Source organism: Pongo abelii, chromosome 1 (genome assembly GCF_028885655.2).
Source record: "Pongo abelii isolate AG06213 chromosome 1, NHGRI_mPonAbe1-v2.0_pri, whole genome shotgun sequence".
In the NCBI taxonomy this organism is placed as follows: domain Eukaryota; kingdom Metazoa; phylum Chordata; class Mammalia; order Primates; family Hominidae; genus Pongo; species Pongo abelii.
In genome coordinates this window covers 151,139,115-151,156,623 of record NC_071985.2, presented here as the reverse complement: position 1 = coordinate 151,156,623, position 17,509 = coordinate 151,139,115, and the positions used below count along the sequence as shown (strand labels likewise).

The 17,509-nt window shown below is 35.2% G+C and overlaps 1 protein-coding gene across 50 annotated transcripts in view; it reads left to right on the top strand.

Moving 5' to 3' along the window:
- Positions 1 to 17,509, top strand: part of ADGRL2 (adhesion G protein-coupled receptor L2) — a 577,862-nt gene that overhangs the window by 407,938 nt on the left and 152,415 nt on the right. For all 50 annotated transcript variants that reach the window (XM_054532529.2, XM_063711500.1, XM_063711525.1 and 47 more), the window contains one exon: positions 13,739 to 13,911. In XM_054532529.2, coding sequence (XP_054388504.1) covers positions 13,839 to 13,911 — 73 coding nt within the window. In that variant the 5' untranslated portion in view covers positions 13,739 to 13,838. The remainder of the gene's footprint in view (positions 1 to 13,738; positions 13,912 to 17,509) is intronic.

Below are 17,509 nucleotides of genomic sequence, written 5' to 3'. Positions count from 1 at the left end.
TAATTAAACTTTCTTACACCAACAAGCAAAGATGAAAGTTTCCAGTTTTAAAAAATTCTGTTTCACACATGAGTTTTTGAATTCCATCCACTTTGCTTTATTCTTTCCACTATTCATTTTACTTTCCATAATTCAGTTTATTTATTCATGCCTGCCTCCCTTCCTCTCTCCTTCCCATTTTTTCTCTCCTTCCTTCCTTCCTTCTTCCCTCCCTCCCTTCCTCCTTCCTTTCCTCCCCCTCTTCCTTCCCTCCCCCACTTCCTGTCTCCCTCCTTCCCCCCACCTCCGTCCCTCTCTCCCTCCTATGTTTCTTATTGTCAGAAACATTTATTATGTGCTAGCTCTTTGCCAGGCATTATGCATGGGTTATACTCACTGGTAAGGTAGCACTGAAGTGATAGACATGAAAGCCATCTTTCATCATAACTGTGTTCAGTTAGCTCACCACCTTTGAAAATGTTACATTGTGATAGGGATGAGCACTCTGTACTATGGACAAAAATGACACTGTACCCCTGATGTGTGGTGGAGGTTTAGGGAACCAGTCAGTTAGACAGTCAAGTGATGGATCCAAACTGAGTCTTGGAAAAGGAACAGTAGTTAGCCAAGGGACAAGTGGCAGAGGAGATTCCAGGCAGAAGGAACAGTATAACTATACCAAGAAAGGTATAGAAGTGAGAGTAAGCTTCTATGACCGAAGAACATAAGAGCAAATTACATAATATTTAAAAAAGAAAACCAGGAAGTGAAAAAAGGATGGTCTTTCTCAAGTTTAGGTATATTTGCTAAAAAAGAAATCTTTAAAAAATTTAAATATTTTCTGGAAAGTTTGTTAATATAGTTGATGTGTTTTTTTAATTACCAGGATATTACACTAGTCATCAAAATCACAAAGTGATAAGCAAAAGTCATGGTCCGTAAGGAGCACTTACTCTCTTAATTACATTACATAAATTCGTGACATTATTTGTGCATTTGTGTCATTTCTGTGTCTTCTGAATCATCGTATTGCTTGCAGTTTAAGCCTCAGTGCCTTGAACAAAGTATGTACCCAATAAGTTTTTTAGGCTTGGTTTGAAAAGATTTATCTTGAAGAAAGATAAACATAGAAAATTTCAATAAAAGGCATTTTATTTATTCATTTATTTATAGACAAGCTCTTTCTCTTTGTTGTCCAGGCTGGAGTACAGTGGCCTGATCATAGCTCACTGTAGCGTGGAACTCCTGGGCTCAAGCGATCCTTCCATCTCAGCCTCCCAAGAAGCTGGAACTACAGGCACATGCCACCATGCCCAGCTATTTTTTTTTATTTTTTGTAGAGATGGAGGTCTCTTTATTTGCCTAGGCTGGACTTGAACTCCTGGGCTCAAGCCATCCTCCTGCCTTGGCTCCCCAAATTGCTGGGATTTACAGGCATGAGCCACCGCACCTGGCTGCAAAAGACGGCCAGTTTAAAAGCTTAATTGAAGAGGACTCAAGATAACCCAATAGCAACTACTGTACAAATGACAGCAGATAATGGCAGTAAGAATGTAGAGAGGGAGAGGTTATTTTTCAGTTTGAGGCAGTCAGGTTGGCTTTATGGCACAGGTGGTTTTTAAACTATCAAGTTTATTCTGAAGTTTATTAGGTGGAGGGGAAAGATGTTTTCTATGTGAATAAAAAATCTTGGGTAAAAGTCAGTTTCAGAGGTATATTCAGAAATATTGAGCAAGTAAGTTTGAAGAAACAGTGCTGAATTAAGTATTTTTGAAGTTTGATCTGTTTGGGCTCTGTTTCCAGTTTTGCTTTTTAATTATCCTCTTTCTCTCTCTCTCTGTCTTTCAGATTTTCAATTACCATTCCCCTTTCATTCCAGCCCCAGTTGCAACTTTCCTGTTGTTAAAATAGATACAATAGGGCTGGGCGCAGTGGCTCAAGCCTGTAACACCAGCAGTTTGGGAGGCCAAGGCGGGAGGATAACTTGAGGTCAGGAGTTCTAGACAAGCCTGGACAACATAGAGTCCTGTTTCTATGAAATACTAAAAATAAAAAATAAATAAATAAAAAATTTTTTGTTGTAGTGGGTATGTCTGTGGTCCCCACTCTCAGGAGGCCGATGTGGAAGGATTGCTTGAGTCGAAGAGTTTAAGGCTGCATTGAGCTATGATCGTGCCACTGCACTCTTAGCTGAGCAACAGAGCAAGACGCTTTCTCTTTTTTTTGAGATGGAGTCTTGCTCTGTTGCCAGGCTGGAGTGCAGTGGTGCAGTCTCATCTCACTGCAACCTCCACCTCCCAGGTTCAAGTGATTCCCCTGCCTCAGCCTCCCAAGTAGCTAAGATTGCAGGCATACGCCACCATGCCTGACTTAATTTTTTGTGTTTTAGTAGAGACGGGATATCACCATGTTGGCCAAGATGGTCTCGATCTCCTTACCTTGTGATCTGCCCACCTCGGCCTCCCAAAGTGCTGAGATTACAGGCATGAGCCACCGCACCTGGCCAGACCCTGTCTCCAAAAAAAGAAAATAAAAAGACATCCTAGATTTGTTGTGCTAAGTTAGAGTGAAATAATAATACATGTACTTTCGGAGACATTTTAGAAACATTTCTGAGATCAACCTTTGTCAAGTCAGAACCCCAATTGTGTTCTTCCATATAAAATTATTTTTAGTTTGTTCCAGTTTTATGCACATTTATGGTTTAAGAGTGAAATTAGGAAGATTACTAGAGGCTGGCAAGGTGGATGGAAGGTGATAAATCAGCTTTGAGATCTTTGCAGATGTTCAGAAAGAAAGATGTTAGGACAGAGGGATTGAAAGCAATGGGAAGAGGATTAAGGTATTTCAGGGTAAGAATCAATAGAACAGTGAATGTGTACCTCTTTAAAATGAAGTACCTTTTGTATTGACAGAGCTATATTTTACCCAAACTTAAGATGAATAATGCTCCAGAGGATTTTTGGTTTCAAAACTATTCGAGACTGGGCTAATTTCATTTGTCTGTGTGTGTATCCATGTATACATGCACATATATATTTAGTAAGCTTGGTTTAAAGAAAATCTGTTACTTCATAGTAGATGTGATTTTCTTTTACCATTTCACACTAATGCATTTGTTATTGTAAGTTAGTGATTGAAGGTTATATGTATAATTCATGGTAAATTAGTATATTGGTCTAGAAGGTTTTTCAGGAGACTAATAATGGAGTAGAGGCTTCTTTAATACATATGACTATATAAAACATTATTAATGTTAACAGATGTTGCACTTTAATCCCCTAGAATGACTGTTTGGTACCAGCAGGAGATTTATTAAGCCTGAAGTGTGTGAAATTGTGTGTGCATAAGCTGCAACTTAGATTGTAAAAACGCTACTGAAAACTGTTAAAAAGTTTTAGCTATAATTTGGCAGAGAAGTATTAACTGTGCTAAAAGAAGTATGTGTGTATGGTTGGCCCGTTCGCCTTAACCTTTTTATCATTTATCTTGTTGTATTAATGTCACTGAATTATTAATTCATGAGCCAGGATGGGAAGGGTGAAGGCACCATTTAAATGTGTGGCAAATTTATCCTTATCACCAGAAACATGAAAAAAAGTCATTTTGTGTTATCTGTAAAATGGAGAGGACATTTTAAAATTTCATTTACAGTAATCCACTTCACTTCCAGTAAAACACCTAGATTATTACTACCATAATATAATGTTATTAAAAATTTGTAACCTTCTCCACTCTTTTGTCTTATATATATAATGTTGATAGAAAAATTTAGCCTTGATTTATTTCAGTGTGATACTTGTTAATTGTAGGTTAAAAATGTTACTTTTATGAATGATATGTTATAGTTTGACTTAAATTTTAAGGAACAGTAGACTTATGAAAAATAAAAAATATTTACTGTAATAATAACAATCAGGATATTTTCATTGAGAGGAGTCTGCATATAGGGAATTGGAAAGCTCTAAATATATGTTTCAAAGAAATGTTTGCATTTATTGTGACTTCACAATTATTTGGAATAAGATTGGTGATGTTGGCCTTGTAGAACTTTTAGCATTATACAAGAAACTTAGCAAATTAGAATTTAGCATTTTCTTGTTGAATGTAATGTGGATCTGGGATATATCCAGTATTTCATATGGGTAAGTAGCTATGGTGACAGGAATTTCAAGAGTTTGATGCCACTTTTACCAGCAGCTCTTTGAAACTATCATGCTAATGGAAGAATACCTCAGGGGTCTTGTCCAAACCTCATCGCTTTTCATTCTCCCATTACTTACTATTTTGTCTGGTTTTATATACTCTCATGCCAAACAAAGTAGTAAGATAAGTTACTGTGGTAATGTCCTTTGTTGTCTTTTCTAGAATTTCTCCCCAAACACTCTAAGGTATACATATGGCTCTGTTATACACACACTGAAAACACTAATTGTTTTTTTGAGATAGAATCTCTCTTCATCACCTGGGCTGGATTGCAGTGGTGCGATCTGGGCGCGCTACACCCTCAGCCTCCCCACTTCAAGCATTTCTCTTGCCTCAGCCTCCAGGGTAGCTGGGATTACAGGTGGTGCCACCACGCCTGGCTAATTTTTGCATTTTTAGTAGAGATGGGATTTCACCATGTTGTGCAGGCTGATCTCGAACTCCTGACCTCAGCCAGTCCACCGGCCTTGGACTCCCAAAGTGCTAGGATTACAGGTGTGAGCCACCGCACCTGGCCTGAAACTCTAATTTGTTTTGATCAGTGAATAATGCTACTTTGTTTTTCTCATTCTAGTATGGTTAATTTACCTTTATATTAACATTTAAATTAATTTCTTAAAATAATAGACTAAAGTTGATTTGATTATTTTGGCAGACATGAATAGTTATTAGTTCATTATGTGACTGAACTGCATCCAGTTATCTTGGTTTTAGGATTGTTCATCTATAAACAGGGGTTGGGCAAACTATGGCTAGCCATCAGTTTTGTAAGTAAAGTTGTATTGGCACACAGCTGATGTCATTTGGGTATGCATTGCCCGTGGCACCTTTCACACTGCAGTGGCAGACATACATAGTTACGGCACAGACCATATCACTCTTAAAGCCTAAAATATTTACTGTCTGGTCCTCCATAGGAAGAGTTACCTAACTTCTGATCTGACTGTCTCAATCTGCATAAAATGTTGGTTCTAATCTTTACAAATGTAGTGGAATATAATTGATAATTTTAAGCTCAAGAGATGGGAAAATTCAGTAGTTTTTATCATCATTGGAAATGTTTTTTTTTTTAAGCAGATTTTTGCTTTTCTTTATATGTGGAGTAGCAATAATAAGTGATATTTTTCCTGAAAGTTTTCTGAATTGAAACATTTTAAAAACCATTAAAATATTGCAAAAATACATTAGTCTGTTACCAGATGAAGGACTCTTGGCAAGTAATTCAAGCTTCTAGTCATTTTTCTCTGCTTTTTATAACCTATGTTTCTTTTTTATTAAACATCACTGCTTTATTACTACTTTAATGTTATTTGAAATTTTAATAGGTTATAAAATTATATTTTAAAGTTGAAAAAGCTGTTTTCTAAAAACCACATAACTCTCCTATTCCATGTTTGAGTAGTTAAGAAGCACTAAAACATAAATTTTAATTTAATGGAAGACGTTTTGGTTTTTAATTTTTTCATACCTAACAGCCACTCAAAATGACACAGTCTGTTACTGTTTCTTAATAGTTGTGTCCATGAATATTTTTCTTACCGTCTCATCTAAATCTAATTCTTTTTTTCATTTTTTTTGGGACAAAGTCTCGCTCTTGTTGCGCGGGCTAGAGTGCAGTGGCGCTATCTTGGCTCACTGCAACCTCCTCCTCCTGGGTTCAAGAGATTGTCCTGCCTCAGCCTCCCGAGTAGCTGGGATTACAGGCGCCTGCCACCACGCCTGGCTAATTTTTGTGTTTTTAGTAGAGATGGGGTTTCACCACATTGGCCAGGCTGGTCTCGAACTCCTGACCTCAGGCAATCCACCCACCTCGGCCTCCCAAAGTGCTGAGATTACAGATGTGATGAATCTAATATTCTTAGAGGAATCAGCTACACCAAACACAGAGTTTCAGGCCGACATGGGAAGCCAAAGAATCTCTTCTGTTCATTCACTTAGACTAGCTTTATCTTTAGTACTATTAGTTAATTATTTAGAAATAATTGGTATATTCGTTTTCTGTACAACTCAAGAAAATCCTTTTGAGTTTTACTTGTAGACACAGATGTAAATGGTATGGAACATTTGGCATAATCGGGACTAACCCCAGCTAAGGCATAGAAACTTGTTCTTTCTTAAAGAAGTCCCTAATGTTGTTCTGAATTTTGATTATCTGTAGTTTTCCCAGGAAGGCGGAGTGTGAAATATGTGAGCTAAATGCTTCAGGTTATTATATTATGCCTGTCAATATAATAATCTATAAGTAGATTTCAAAAACGAAGATTTTCTGAAACAGTTGCTTCTTTTTAAGATAGGAATTAGAATAATTGCTGAGACATATTTTGATAGAAGAGACAATTCCTTAGTTAAACATATTGCAGAAGCCCCCAGATGGCTTCCTTAACATTACTTAAGGTAGAATCAGGACCATAAATTTATCATTGGGAAAATTGGAAAACGATTGAATCACAGATTTATAATCTCTTCCTACCCTTATATAGTTGCTGAACTTGAGACCTAGATGCTTGCTACTGCAGTGCTTGTAGGGGCAGGTTGAGCCACGATTCTGTAGTGTGCTCTTGATCTGAATCTTGACCTCTTCATTAAGATGACTGATTGATCTAGGTACATGTCTCAAGGAAACACAGATCCAGAAACTGCTATTAGTTACTTCTCTTAGCTTCTCATCACATTTATTACCATCAAGTTTTGGGAGGTTTAGTAATTATTATTTAATGCTTATTTTGGATCTTGGTCATTTTCTTGCATATTTAATTCTCATAAGATTATTAATTTCTTGAAGGTGGCAGCTATATCTTAATCTGTTTTATAATACCTTTAGAACTTAACACAGGACCAGTTAATACGTAAGGTAAAAAAAAATGAATGAAATAACACTCGTTTTAGCACTGGATATCCATTAAAAATGTGTAGGAAGTACTCACTGGATATTCATTGACTTGAATGGACATACATGAAATTGTAGTGCTAATGTGATCTACTTTATGTTAAAGGCAAGAAATGTAAGTTTAGATAACACTATATTGACAGTTTGCAAATGAATTGTATCATTTATTAATTACAAAGGCAGTGTGCTATAGCACTTCACAAAACTTTCTTCTGCTTCTTACTGTGTATTTTTATAGTTAATTTTTCACGTATATATATATTTTATTTTTTTATTTTTTTATTTTTTGAGATGGAGTCTCGCTCTGTCTCCCGGGCTGGAGTGCAGTGGCCTGATCTCTGCTCACTGCAACCTCCACCTTCTGGGTTCAAGCGATTCTCCTGCCTCAGCCTCCTGAGTAGCTGGGATTACAAGTGCCCGCCACCACGCCTGGCACATTTTTGTATTTTAGTAGAGATGGGGTTTCGCCACATTGGCCAGGCTGGTCTCGAACTCCTGACCTCAGGTGATCCACCTGCCTCTGCTTCCCAAAGTGCTGGGATTACAGTCATGAGCCACCGCGCCCAGCCAGTTTTTCATATTTATTTTGAAGACCATTTGATGTATTTTACTCAGATTACCTCATTACCTCTAAGAAACCTCTGATGGTGATATTGATGATCTAATATATGACAGATCCTGGGTCATTATTATTTCATTTAATGGTTGTATATATAGACCAAGAGGGAATTTGAATATTGATTCAGGGAATGGCTAGTAACGGTGATTTATGAACAAAGGATCCAGTGCAGTGAGCCAAACATAAGATTGCATCTTATGAGTGAGCCACGTTGAGTTTTTTTCTGTTATACTTACCCGAATGATGATTAGTCCATAATCTTGTAGATGTTAATATTAAAACATTTGTTCCATGACTATTAAAGTTGCATTGCTAGTTATATTGGAGGAAATATTTATATATTTCTTCTTTGACTTACTATGAACAACTTCTGTAGTAGTTTGGTTGATAAAATTTATCAGTGTAGAGTAATTAGTTAACTTATATAATTTAGGCACTTTAGTAATATAAATGATTAAATTAAGATAGCTCAACTGGAAATAGTAAAAATTAAGTTAATATTTAGCTGTTATTACCTAAGGGATGTTTTGCTCACGTAAACATTTTAAAAATCAACTCACTGTTCTTTTGGTGTTTCTTCACTTTCATATCTCAAGATGATTTTGTTCTGTATTCATTTTTTTATTCTAAAAAAAAAGATAGTAAAATAAGTTTATCTGGTCTACATAATTAGTAACAGTAGTGATTTTAGAACATGGGCTTATTTCTCAGTCCTTCTGCTTGCTTACTTTCCTTGAGTAGGTTAAGTTTTCTGCTTTTAAGATAAAATGGTTATATTTCTTAAGGTTGTTGGGAAAATTACATGAAAGAGTAAGCACACTGTTATCTATTTAGTTTAGCTGTAATTTTTTTGGGAGCCTAACTGTGTGCAAGGCAGTTACAGGTTTTTGTTAGGACGAGTTATTTTTAAAGTACAGTGTAATCTCCCTGTGGATGAGAAATTTTGTTTCTTTTTTTCCTCAGTACACAACATATGTAATAGTTGCTCAGTAAATATTTGTTGAAGGAATAATTTGGTGAATAGTGGAAAGAATGGCTTTCTAGTTAGCCTTGATTGGGATCTAAGCCCTGCTACTTATTAGCTGAGTAATTTCAGTTGAGTTATTTTACCTCTCGGAGCCTCAGATTTCTGACCTTTATAATACTGATCTTGCTTTTTTGGTAAGGATTAGTGATACGTGTCTGATACAGTATTTCAGACAACACAGAAGTTAGCTTTTTCCCAATTTAAGGTAAAGAAAAAGTTATTTTTAAATGGCAGTCCTCTCCAATTTGAAGACATTGTATTTTCTCTGAACTTTCTTTTTTCTTCTTTTTGATATGGAGTCTCACTGTGTCACCCAGGCTGGAGTGCAGCGGCACGATCTCGGCTCACTGCAACCTCCACCTCTCGGGTTCAAGCAATTCTCCTTCCGCAGCCTCCTATGTAGCTGGGATTACAGGCACGCACCACCACGCCCAGCTAATTTTTTGTGTATTTTTAGTAGAGACGGGGTTTCACCATATTGGTCAGGCTGGTCTCGAACTCCTGACCTCGAGATCCGTCCGCCTTGGCCTCCCAAAGTTCTGGGATTACAGGAGTGAGCCACCGTGCCCGGCCTGAACTTTCTAATAGTCTAGAGTCCTCATGCAATTTTTTTGAATTGAATTACAATTACCATGACTAGAAATATTTCCTGAGTGTCTACTATGTCTGCGAAACGAAGAAATTTTAGTAAAGGGTAAGACCAATGATGAATATTAAGGGGACTTTTGTATAAATAGTTTAATTAATGTCCTCTAGACTTGATAGCAGTGCCTGCAGAAAGAAGATGAAGAAAGAGGGTGGTGACTAGTGGCTGGCCACGTGGTTTTAAAATCTCTGTGAGCATTGCTGGCCCCAGCCCTATCCATGTGAAGAAAAGAAAATAAACTCAAACCCCAAAGAATGCTGAATGTCTGAAGCTTCTAAGAAAGCCTTTCTGATTAGGGATAGCAAGGGCTTGCTTAGCTGACTTACTGAAGGAAAACTCCCAGGGGTAATGATGTGTTCTCTGATGTTAAGAAGGGGGAAATCTAGTCTGTAAAGATTACACATAAAATATTTCTGAAAAGTGAATAACCTGATTGAGGTTCAGCTGAAGTGAAATAAAACTGTAATTTATTTTTTCATTTTCTAAGCCTTTGCATAGAAAATGAAAAGGCAGAGTTGGGTTAGTGTCATCCTTTTTTGTGTTTATTTGTTTTGGTAAAATACAGAAAAGCGACTTTTGTTAGTAAATTCTGTCTCATAATGATTATAATTTTATGATGCAAATAAGATCCAAGACTGATTTTGTAAAGCTAACTTCAGTTTTCATTTAGAGTTGACATATATTTAGTACATAGAATTTAGGCTTACCTAAAACATTAATGTTTCATTTTACACAGCATTAGTGCATAATAACAAGGATGGGTGACTTTGGTAGTTCTCATGCTTAGCTGGCTCTTTTCTTTTCTTGTTCTCTTCGTGCTTATAATTGTTTTGGGCTTAATATCCAGTGTTCGCAGTAGTTCACTGTCCATGAGTAGAAACCAAAAATAAAGCTTTAGATAGAACTTCTTATGGTGGCTTTGCCCCTAGTGGAATATCAACATTAGTTAACCAGTTTTAGAAAATTGTAGTTTAATTTTCTTTTGCCCTTATTAATTTGAAACGTGTTATACTCTCTTTCAATGATGCTTATTAATAAACATTTTATTTTTTCTATATTTGTTAAATAAGCCTCATCACATAATAAGGCTAGATGTGATTTCCTGGTAATGTAATGTAAATATGTGACTTAAAATTAGTTAGCGGTGTTGTCCTTTTAAGTAATTTTGCTGACAGTTTTAGGCACGGGATATTTAATGCAGCTGATAAATGGAAGCAGGTTACTGTCTGAAAGACTACAGCTGACTGTACATTGCATGTAGTGTATAGAACGTTGAGGGCTGTTGGGACATACACAGCTGAAGCATATTCCTGGAAGTCACTGCTCAGCTTTGGAAGGTTTGGTAGTAATGATGCATTAATTGACTTTTTACATGACAGAGTAATAGGATACTTAGATCAAAAAACTGACAGAGGTTTGATAGACAATGGTTTGTGGTTTATAGGAACAAGATTAGGATGAAATTGTTTGAATCTTATTTGAAGAATAAGGAAAAAGCAGAGGTGGGAGTAGGTTGTATGTTAGAAGTGGTTTGGATTTTTGAAAGTCATAGTCATTTATAGTTTAAGTAGAAATCTGTTGTATCTTGTTTTACTAAGAAATGAACTATTACGTAGCAAGCATTACCAGGAGCTTCACCACGCACTACACCTCTACTCTCCCAGTTCCTCCCCCACTTCATCCTAAGCTCTTTGATGTTCTTGGAAAAAGGTTTTCTAAAAATCAAAAGAAAGTTATTAATGTGGGAATCATTTGAAGTAATCTTTTCTGTTTGTTGAAAGGAAATTTAATAGACCTTTTCTGGTTTTGTTACTTGTTTTTGTTTTGCTTTGTGAAATGCTGTTATTGAGCCTTTTGCAGTTACAGAATTTGAAGGACAAAGGTTAGCTGTTATCTATGCCAGTGGTTTGGCTCCAATATGATTTAGAAGGAATGCCTTCTTGGGATTAGTGTCATGATATTTGATTATTTATTCGTTCTATGCTTAGCTGATTGTGGTTTGTTAGGTATTTCAACTTTCATTAACATTTGTTTAATGGAAGGTTGTTTAAAACTTGGGTCACAGCAGTAAAATCTTTTGATTTAGTTTCCAAATTGCACTTAAAGCTTGAGGTTTTGGAAATAATTTTATTTGATGTAAAAGCGATTGGGCACAGGTTGTAGAATGATAAAAATAAATTTGATTTTTGTTTTACTTATTCAGTACACAGGCAGATTGACTTAAGCTTTATTTTCATAAAAGAAGCCATGATTTTATACATTCTAGAACCTGTTTCCATTTGTCAGAAACAACCACTTACACTAAGTCTCATGACTGAATGATATGTATTTTTAAAATTGTGTTTCACATTCTCAAACCTTCAGAATACACTGAATTTTTAGTATATAAAAATTTTCATAAGGTATTCTTTCCTGGCCAAAGACCACAATAGAGGTCTTGATTGTGTGGTTTCCTCTTCCTTTTTCCCTTCACGAACAGAGGTTTTCCTATCTTGGCAGCTGTTTCCTACAAAGCAGTCATCAGTCCCTGATTTCTTCCTTCCTCCTCCTTCCCACAAACAAGGGCTCTTTGAATAGTGGATGACTGAAGACAGACTGATCTTGGATCACTTTAAGAAAGTGGAAATGTGTGCAAGAGTTGAGCATGTGGGCAAGCTGCCTGTAGGCACTAGCTTATTCAAATCAAACAATGAAGACTTGGACAGTAAAAATTCTTTGCTTGGAATCTAGAGTGGTCCAAAGGCTGACTTAATTTTACTTGCAGCACTTCATCTATGTGTTTGAATTATTCTGATTGCTTGATCAGATCATCGAACAGACTGTAAGAATATAAGAAATTGTTCATTGATGGCCTTTTAAATGTGACAAGCCATGAGATTATCTGACTTTTTAAAATGCTTTATATAGAATAATTTTCAGTTTTAAGGCGGGCACATTGCTACAGCAGTTGTAAACTTCAGGTTCACTTTTGGTTTTGGTTACCTTTGAATAGTCTGTGGGAGCTCAGAGTGAAAAATGTACAGAGCCAGCCAGCTAGTTTTGCAGGGATGTGTGCCATGTGTCTCCGTCAGATTAATTTTGGATACATCATTCTTCTTTTTGAGGAAGTTTGCGTTTTCCTTTGTTTCTTTGGACAGATAAGCATCTGAGCTGTTCTTAAATGGCATAATACTGATGTTGGTGATGCCTCCCTCTCCCCTGTGTCTTCAGTGCTTTCAGAGAGAGCTAAAACTTGGGCCAATTCTGGATCATAGAGGGATCCTTAGGGAAGCATTTACATCTCTGAAACTATGGGCCTGAATGATTTCAGATTAATTTCTTACATTATTTTTGTTGTGTTCTTAATAAAGCAAGACAGTACCTTTATAGGTAATAAGTGTTTCAAACCATTTAACATCTGCCTGCTTTTCCATTCAGGTTACATTATAATGAACTGATAGTAGAATGTAGTGTACTGCTAATAGCATCCCGTGTGATATGCTACATGAAGCATGTAGTAAATGCATAGTAGGTCAGATGATGTGCAAGAACTCAAAGGTTATCGGGAAAATTTTGTTTTCTAAATTTTCTCTATGGTTTAGTGACAGCATTGAAATGATGTAATGAGTTTGTTTTACTGAGTTATGTATGCAACCTCAGAAAGGGAGGGAAGAGTTCCCTCACTGCTGCACTTTGTAAAACTCTTTAGTTGCAGCAGGTTAAGGATGACTGGAGAAAACTTGGTGTAAGAGTATTATTTAGAATAAAATAATAGGAAACGAACATGAAGAAACTGTAAGATGTTCCTTTAACAGAAAAGTTTGTAATTTCCTTTCTCTCAGAGGCTAAATGAGGAGGCTGGATATATTTGGGAAATGCCTTCATTTTATGTGCATTATAAGGCTAATGTTAGCTGTGATTCCTCACAGGACCTCAGAAAGAAGTAAAACACTCAGACAGAACCCAGCAAATGACCTCTGGTCTCATGTGATCCTAGAAGCCGAGAAATACTAAGTCATACTCCTGAAGTTTTTGTACACTCTCCAGTTTGGAGAACTGGATCCATAGGGGCTATGAATACCTAGCAGTCAGGGAAATAAGTTTGATTTGGTGATTAGGAATGTGGCATTTTCAGAATCCCTTTGTATGTGGCATTATTTTGCCACGTACAAATTTTGGCAATTTGACTGTCAAAAAGGCAGTCAACCTTTTTGGGCTTTTGACTGTTTTCAGAATGTAAGATTCAGATATCCAGTGTATAGGAGCAGCTTCCATAGTGGACATAGAATCAAAATATGTTTTATATTCAGGAGAGAGAGAGAGGAACGGAGAGAGAGAATTGTTTTGTTATGTAGAAAGACCATAGAGTAAGTGATGGATTTGTTTGTTTTTCAGATATGAAGATCAATGATGCAGACTGATGGTTTTGATGAAGCTGGGCATTTATAACTAGATTCATTAAGGAATACAAAGAAAATATTTAAAGGGATCAATAATGGTGTCTTCTGGTTGCAGAATGCGAAGTCTGTGGTTTATCATTGTAATCAGCTTCTTACCGAATATAGAAGGTAAGATCCAGTTTACATTTTGTTTTTTAAATCCAGGAGAACTTGAACTATATAATCTTCTTGATATGGAAGTACCTAGAATATTTATTTATTATTTTAAAAATATGTGTTAAAATTATTTCCTGAATATTGAATTATTAGGTGGTTGAGTTCTTTTGATAACACAGATATGATATAGAAAGTGCTAGATATGTGAATTTATATTTTATGTGCATTTATGAAATATAACCATTCTAAGTAATCCTGAGGGAACTAAATGAAAGCTCTGTTTTGGTATACATTTTACATTTATTCACTACATTTATTTTAGTAAAATGGAAAGTATTTTGTGGAAACTTTTATCTTTAGTTACATTTGCTTACGTGTGTGCATAATTCTAAAACTCCTAAGTTAAAATATTTAGTCTTTTATGAAAACTTACATTTTAATAATAGTTCATCTTTTTATGTTGTTTATATCTTTAGCTATATATGTGTGTGTATATGTATATTCTTTGTAATGTTAAATTTGCAGAAATATAACTATTTCTTTGTGCTTAAAAATAGATGTGGAATTTTTCTTAAGTACTATTGCATTAAACATTTTTTAAATCTAGGAATAGTAATGAGTGTATTTTTCAAGACAGACCTGATTTTTAAAGAAATAAATATACTTTTGAAGCCTAATGAAATAATTGGAACCATTATTTATTAACTATATAGATTTCTGGTATCCATTGTTTTCTAAGTCTTAAATATTATTTCCATATGAGAACAACACACATGCAGGTGTTTTTTAGAGCAGGCTAGAAGTTAAGCCTGCTCTAAGGATGGAGCTAAGATGTATAAATTTTATAGCTAGTTGATAGTGGCAATTATTGGCGTGAAAATGTATTAATCTTGTAAAGTTTGTGAAGGGTATAAAATCTCTGAGAAATGCATATAAATTATAATGGATTTTAGAAAATTCCTATTATTCTTGAAAAAATGTTTAAGAATTAAACAATTGATTTTATATGTACTTTTAAGTGATCTCACTTATACCTATTAAAATGATAGGTGGAGAAGGGGCATACTGTCAACTAATAGAAGTGTATTATTCCATTGTCTTTGTAATAAGCTTCAAAATGTTAACATTTTAATTTTGCTGAAAGAATTTTACTTGAATTGCTTGTTCCAAAGTTATATTTTATCATGTTCTCCTTGTCCCTCCAGTCCCCTACATTCAGTATATTGATATAATGTAATATAATTTAAATAAATAACAATTTTAGAAATACTTAAAATAAGAGTTTCTGTATTCAGAAAGTAAATAGTGTTCACTTGGATTTAAGTCACACTTGGAAGTTACAATCTTTGGGTTAATATTTTATTTTCAGATGACATTGCTCTTTGCTTTAGAATTGAAGATGCATCATATCTAACATCATATGTAATCCGTGTGAATGAATAATACTATCATGATAAACAGTGAACAGGAATTGTGTTTAGTAATATAAATTTCTGGCTTGGATTGTTGTGAAAATCTTGTGTGTAGTCTGATGATTTTACATCTCGTTTTTGGGGAAAAAAACCTAACTGAATTCCTGCTGTTAGGTTTGAATGTTTTTATACATTTAAAAAAGATTCCAGGTGTGGACCAATGGCTCATTAGTCCACATAATGAAAAAATTTCTAATCAAGTTAGAGATCACTTTGCTTGCACAGTAGCTTAACTCAGTGGGGGGCTAGCAAACAGAGACTTTTTTCATGAGATACTGCAGCTTTATTTTCAGTGTCATCTATCAGGTCAGGATTCATATCTGCTGTTAGGAGAAATTTCATTTTTGGCTCATCAGGTCAGGGGGTATTGCTTCTGAAGCACTTCCCTCCTACGGGTAAAAAGAACCTGGGACGAACCCATACTGCTAACTGCTAATTGTAAGAGTATACACAGTTAATACACACTGTTAGAACATTGATCCAGTATTGCATGGGTTTGTCTTAGAAAGTCTTACATGACATGATAGTCCTTTATTGCCAGAAAGCAGATAATGCTCTGTGAACATCTATAGAGAAAGCCAATCAACGTTAGGTAAGAAGGCATAGGAAGGCAGATATGAATTTAACCTTCAGCCATTGAGTTTCTTTTGGGCCCTTACATGATTGTAACCTTTTAACATCTTACACAGTTTAGTTCTTTTTATACCAGTTTCTAGGTTCTTGCAGGTAAACTCAGATAAATTTTCCTGAGTGGTTTCTTCCCTTTTTCCTCGTTTATTGAGTGACTAAATTGAGCTGCATGCTTAGGATTCAAAAATACACAAGGAAAAATAATGCATAAGGCACAGTTCTTTTTTTGTTTATTTTTTATTTTCCCATAAGTTATTGGGGCACAGGTCGTATTTGATTACATGAGTAAGTTCTTTAGTGGTGATTTTTGAGATCCTGGTGCACCCATCACCCGAGCAGTACACACTGCACCATATATGTTGTCTTTTATCCCTTGCCCCGCTCCCACTCTTCCCCCCAAGTCCCCAAAGTCCATTGTATTATTCTTATGCCTTTGTGTCCTCATAGCTTAGCTCCTACATATCAGTGAGAACATGGGATGTTTGGTTTTCCATTCCTGAGTTACTTCACTTAGAATAATAGTCTCCAGTCTCATCCAGGTCACTGCAAATGCTGTTAATTCATTCCTTTTTATGGCTGAGTAGTATTCCATCACATATATATATGTAATATATATAATATAATATAATATAATATATAAAATATATATATATAATATATGTAAAATATGTACAATATATAATATATAATACATTATATAATATATATTATAATATATATTATAATATATTATATATATTATAATATATATTATATATTATGATATATATTATAATATATATTATATATTATTATATACAATATTAAATATATATTATATATTACATAATATATAATTTATATATTATGTAATATATATATAAATACACACACACACACACACACACACACACATTACAGTTCCTTTATCCACTCGTTGATTGATGGGCATTTAGGTTGGTTCCACGATTTTGCAGTTGTGATGCTGTAACCATGCATGAAGGCACGACTCTTACTCTTGAGAAGCTCATGGTCTTGTGCAGGGATTGAAACCTTAAATACCTGTTGGTGCCTTGAGAACATTCGACTTGAGGTCAGACAAGAAAGTGCTTGTCAGAGGACCTGTGATTACCATTCCACTATTTAGCCTGGTTTTTCTGGTCTTCTGACTTTCAGTAGAAATCAAACATTAGGATTTTTAAGTAATGGCAACTAATTAAGATTTTGTTTAAAAAAACAAGCGTGTATATCATAGAATAGCCATGGGTTATGCCTTTCTTTTTAGATCTTTTTTTTCCTCCTGTTACACTTGTATTTTACCTTGGTACATGATTTTAAAGGCTTCACATAATTTTGGATTTGCTTTGCGTCGGTACACAATGAGACATACATTTCCAAATTCATAAGGACTTACTCTGTGTTCAGGCAAACATAAATGTCATATTTTGTGTACACACAAAGGGGCAAATCACTAAGCATTTTTAAAGTTTGAACATGGCAAAAGCTAATTATACAAAGGTTTAATTGTT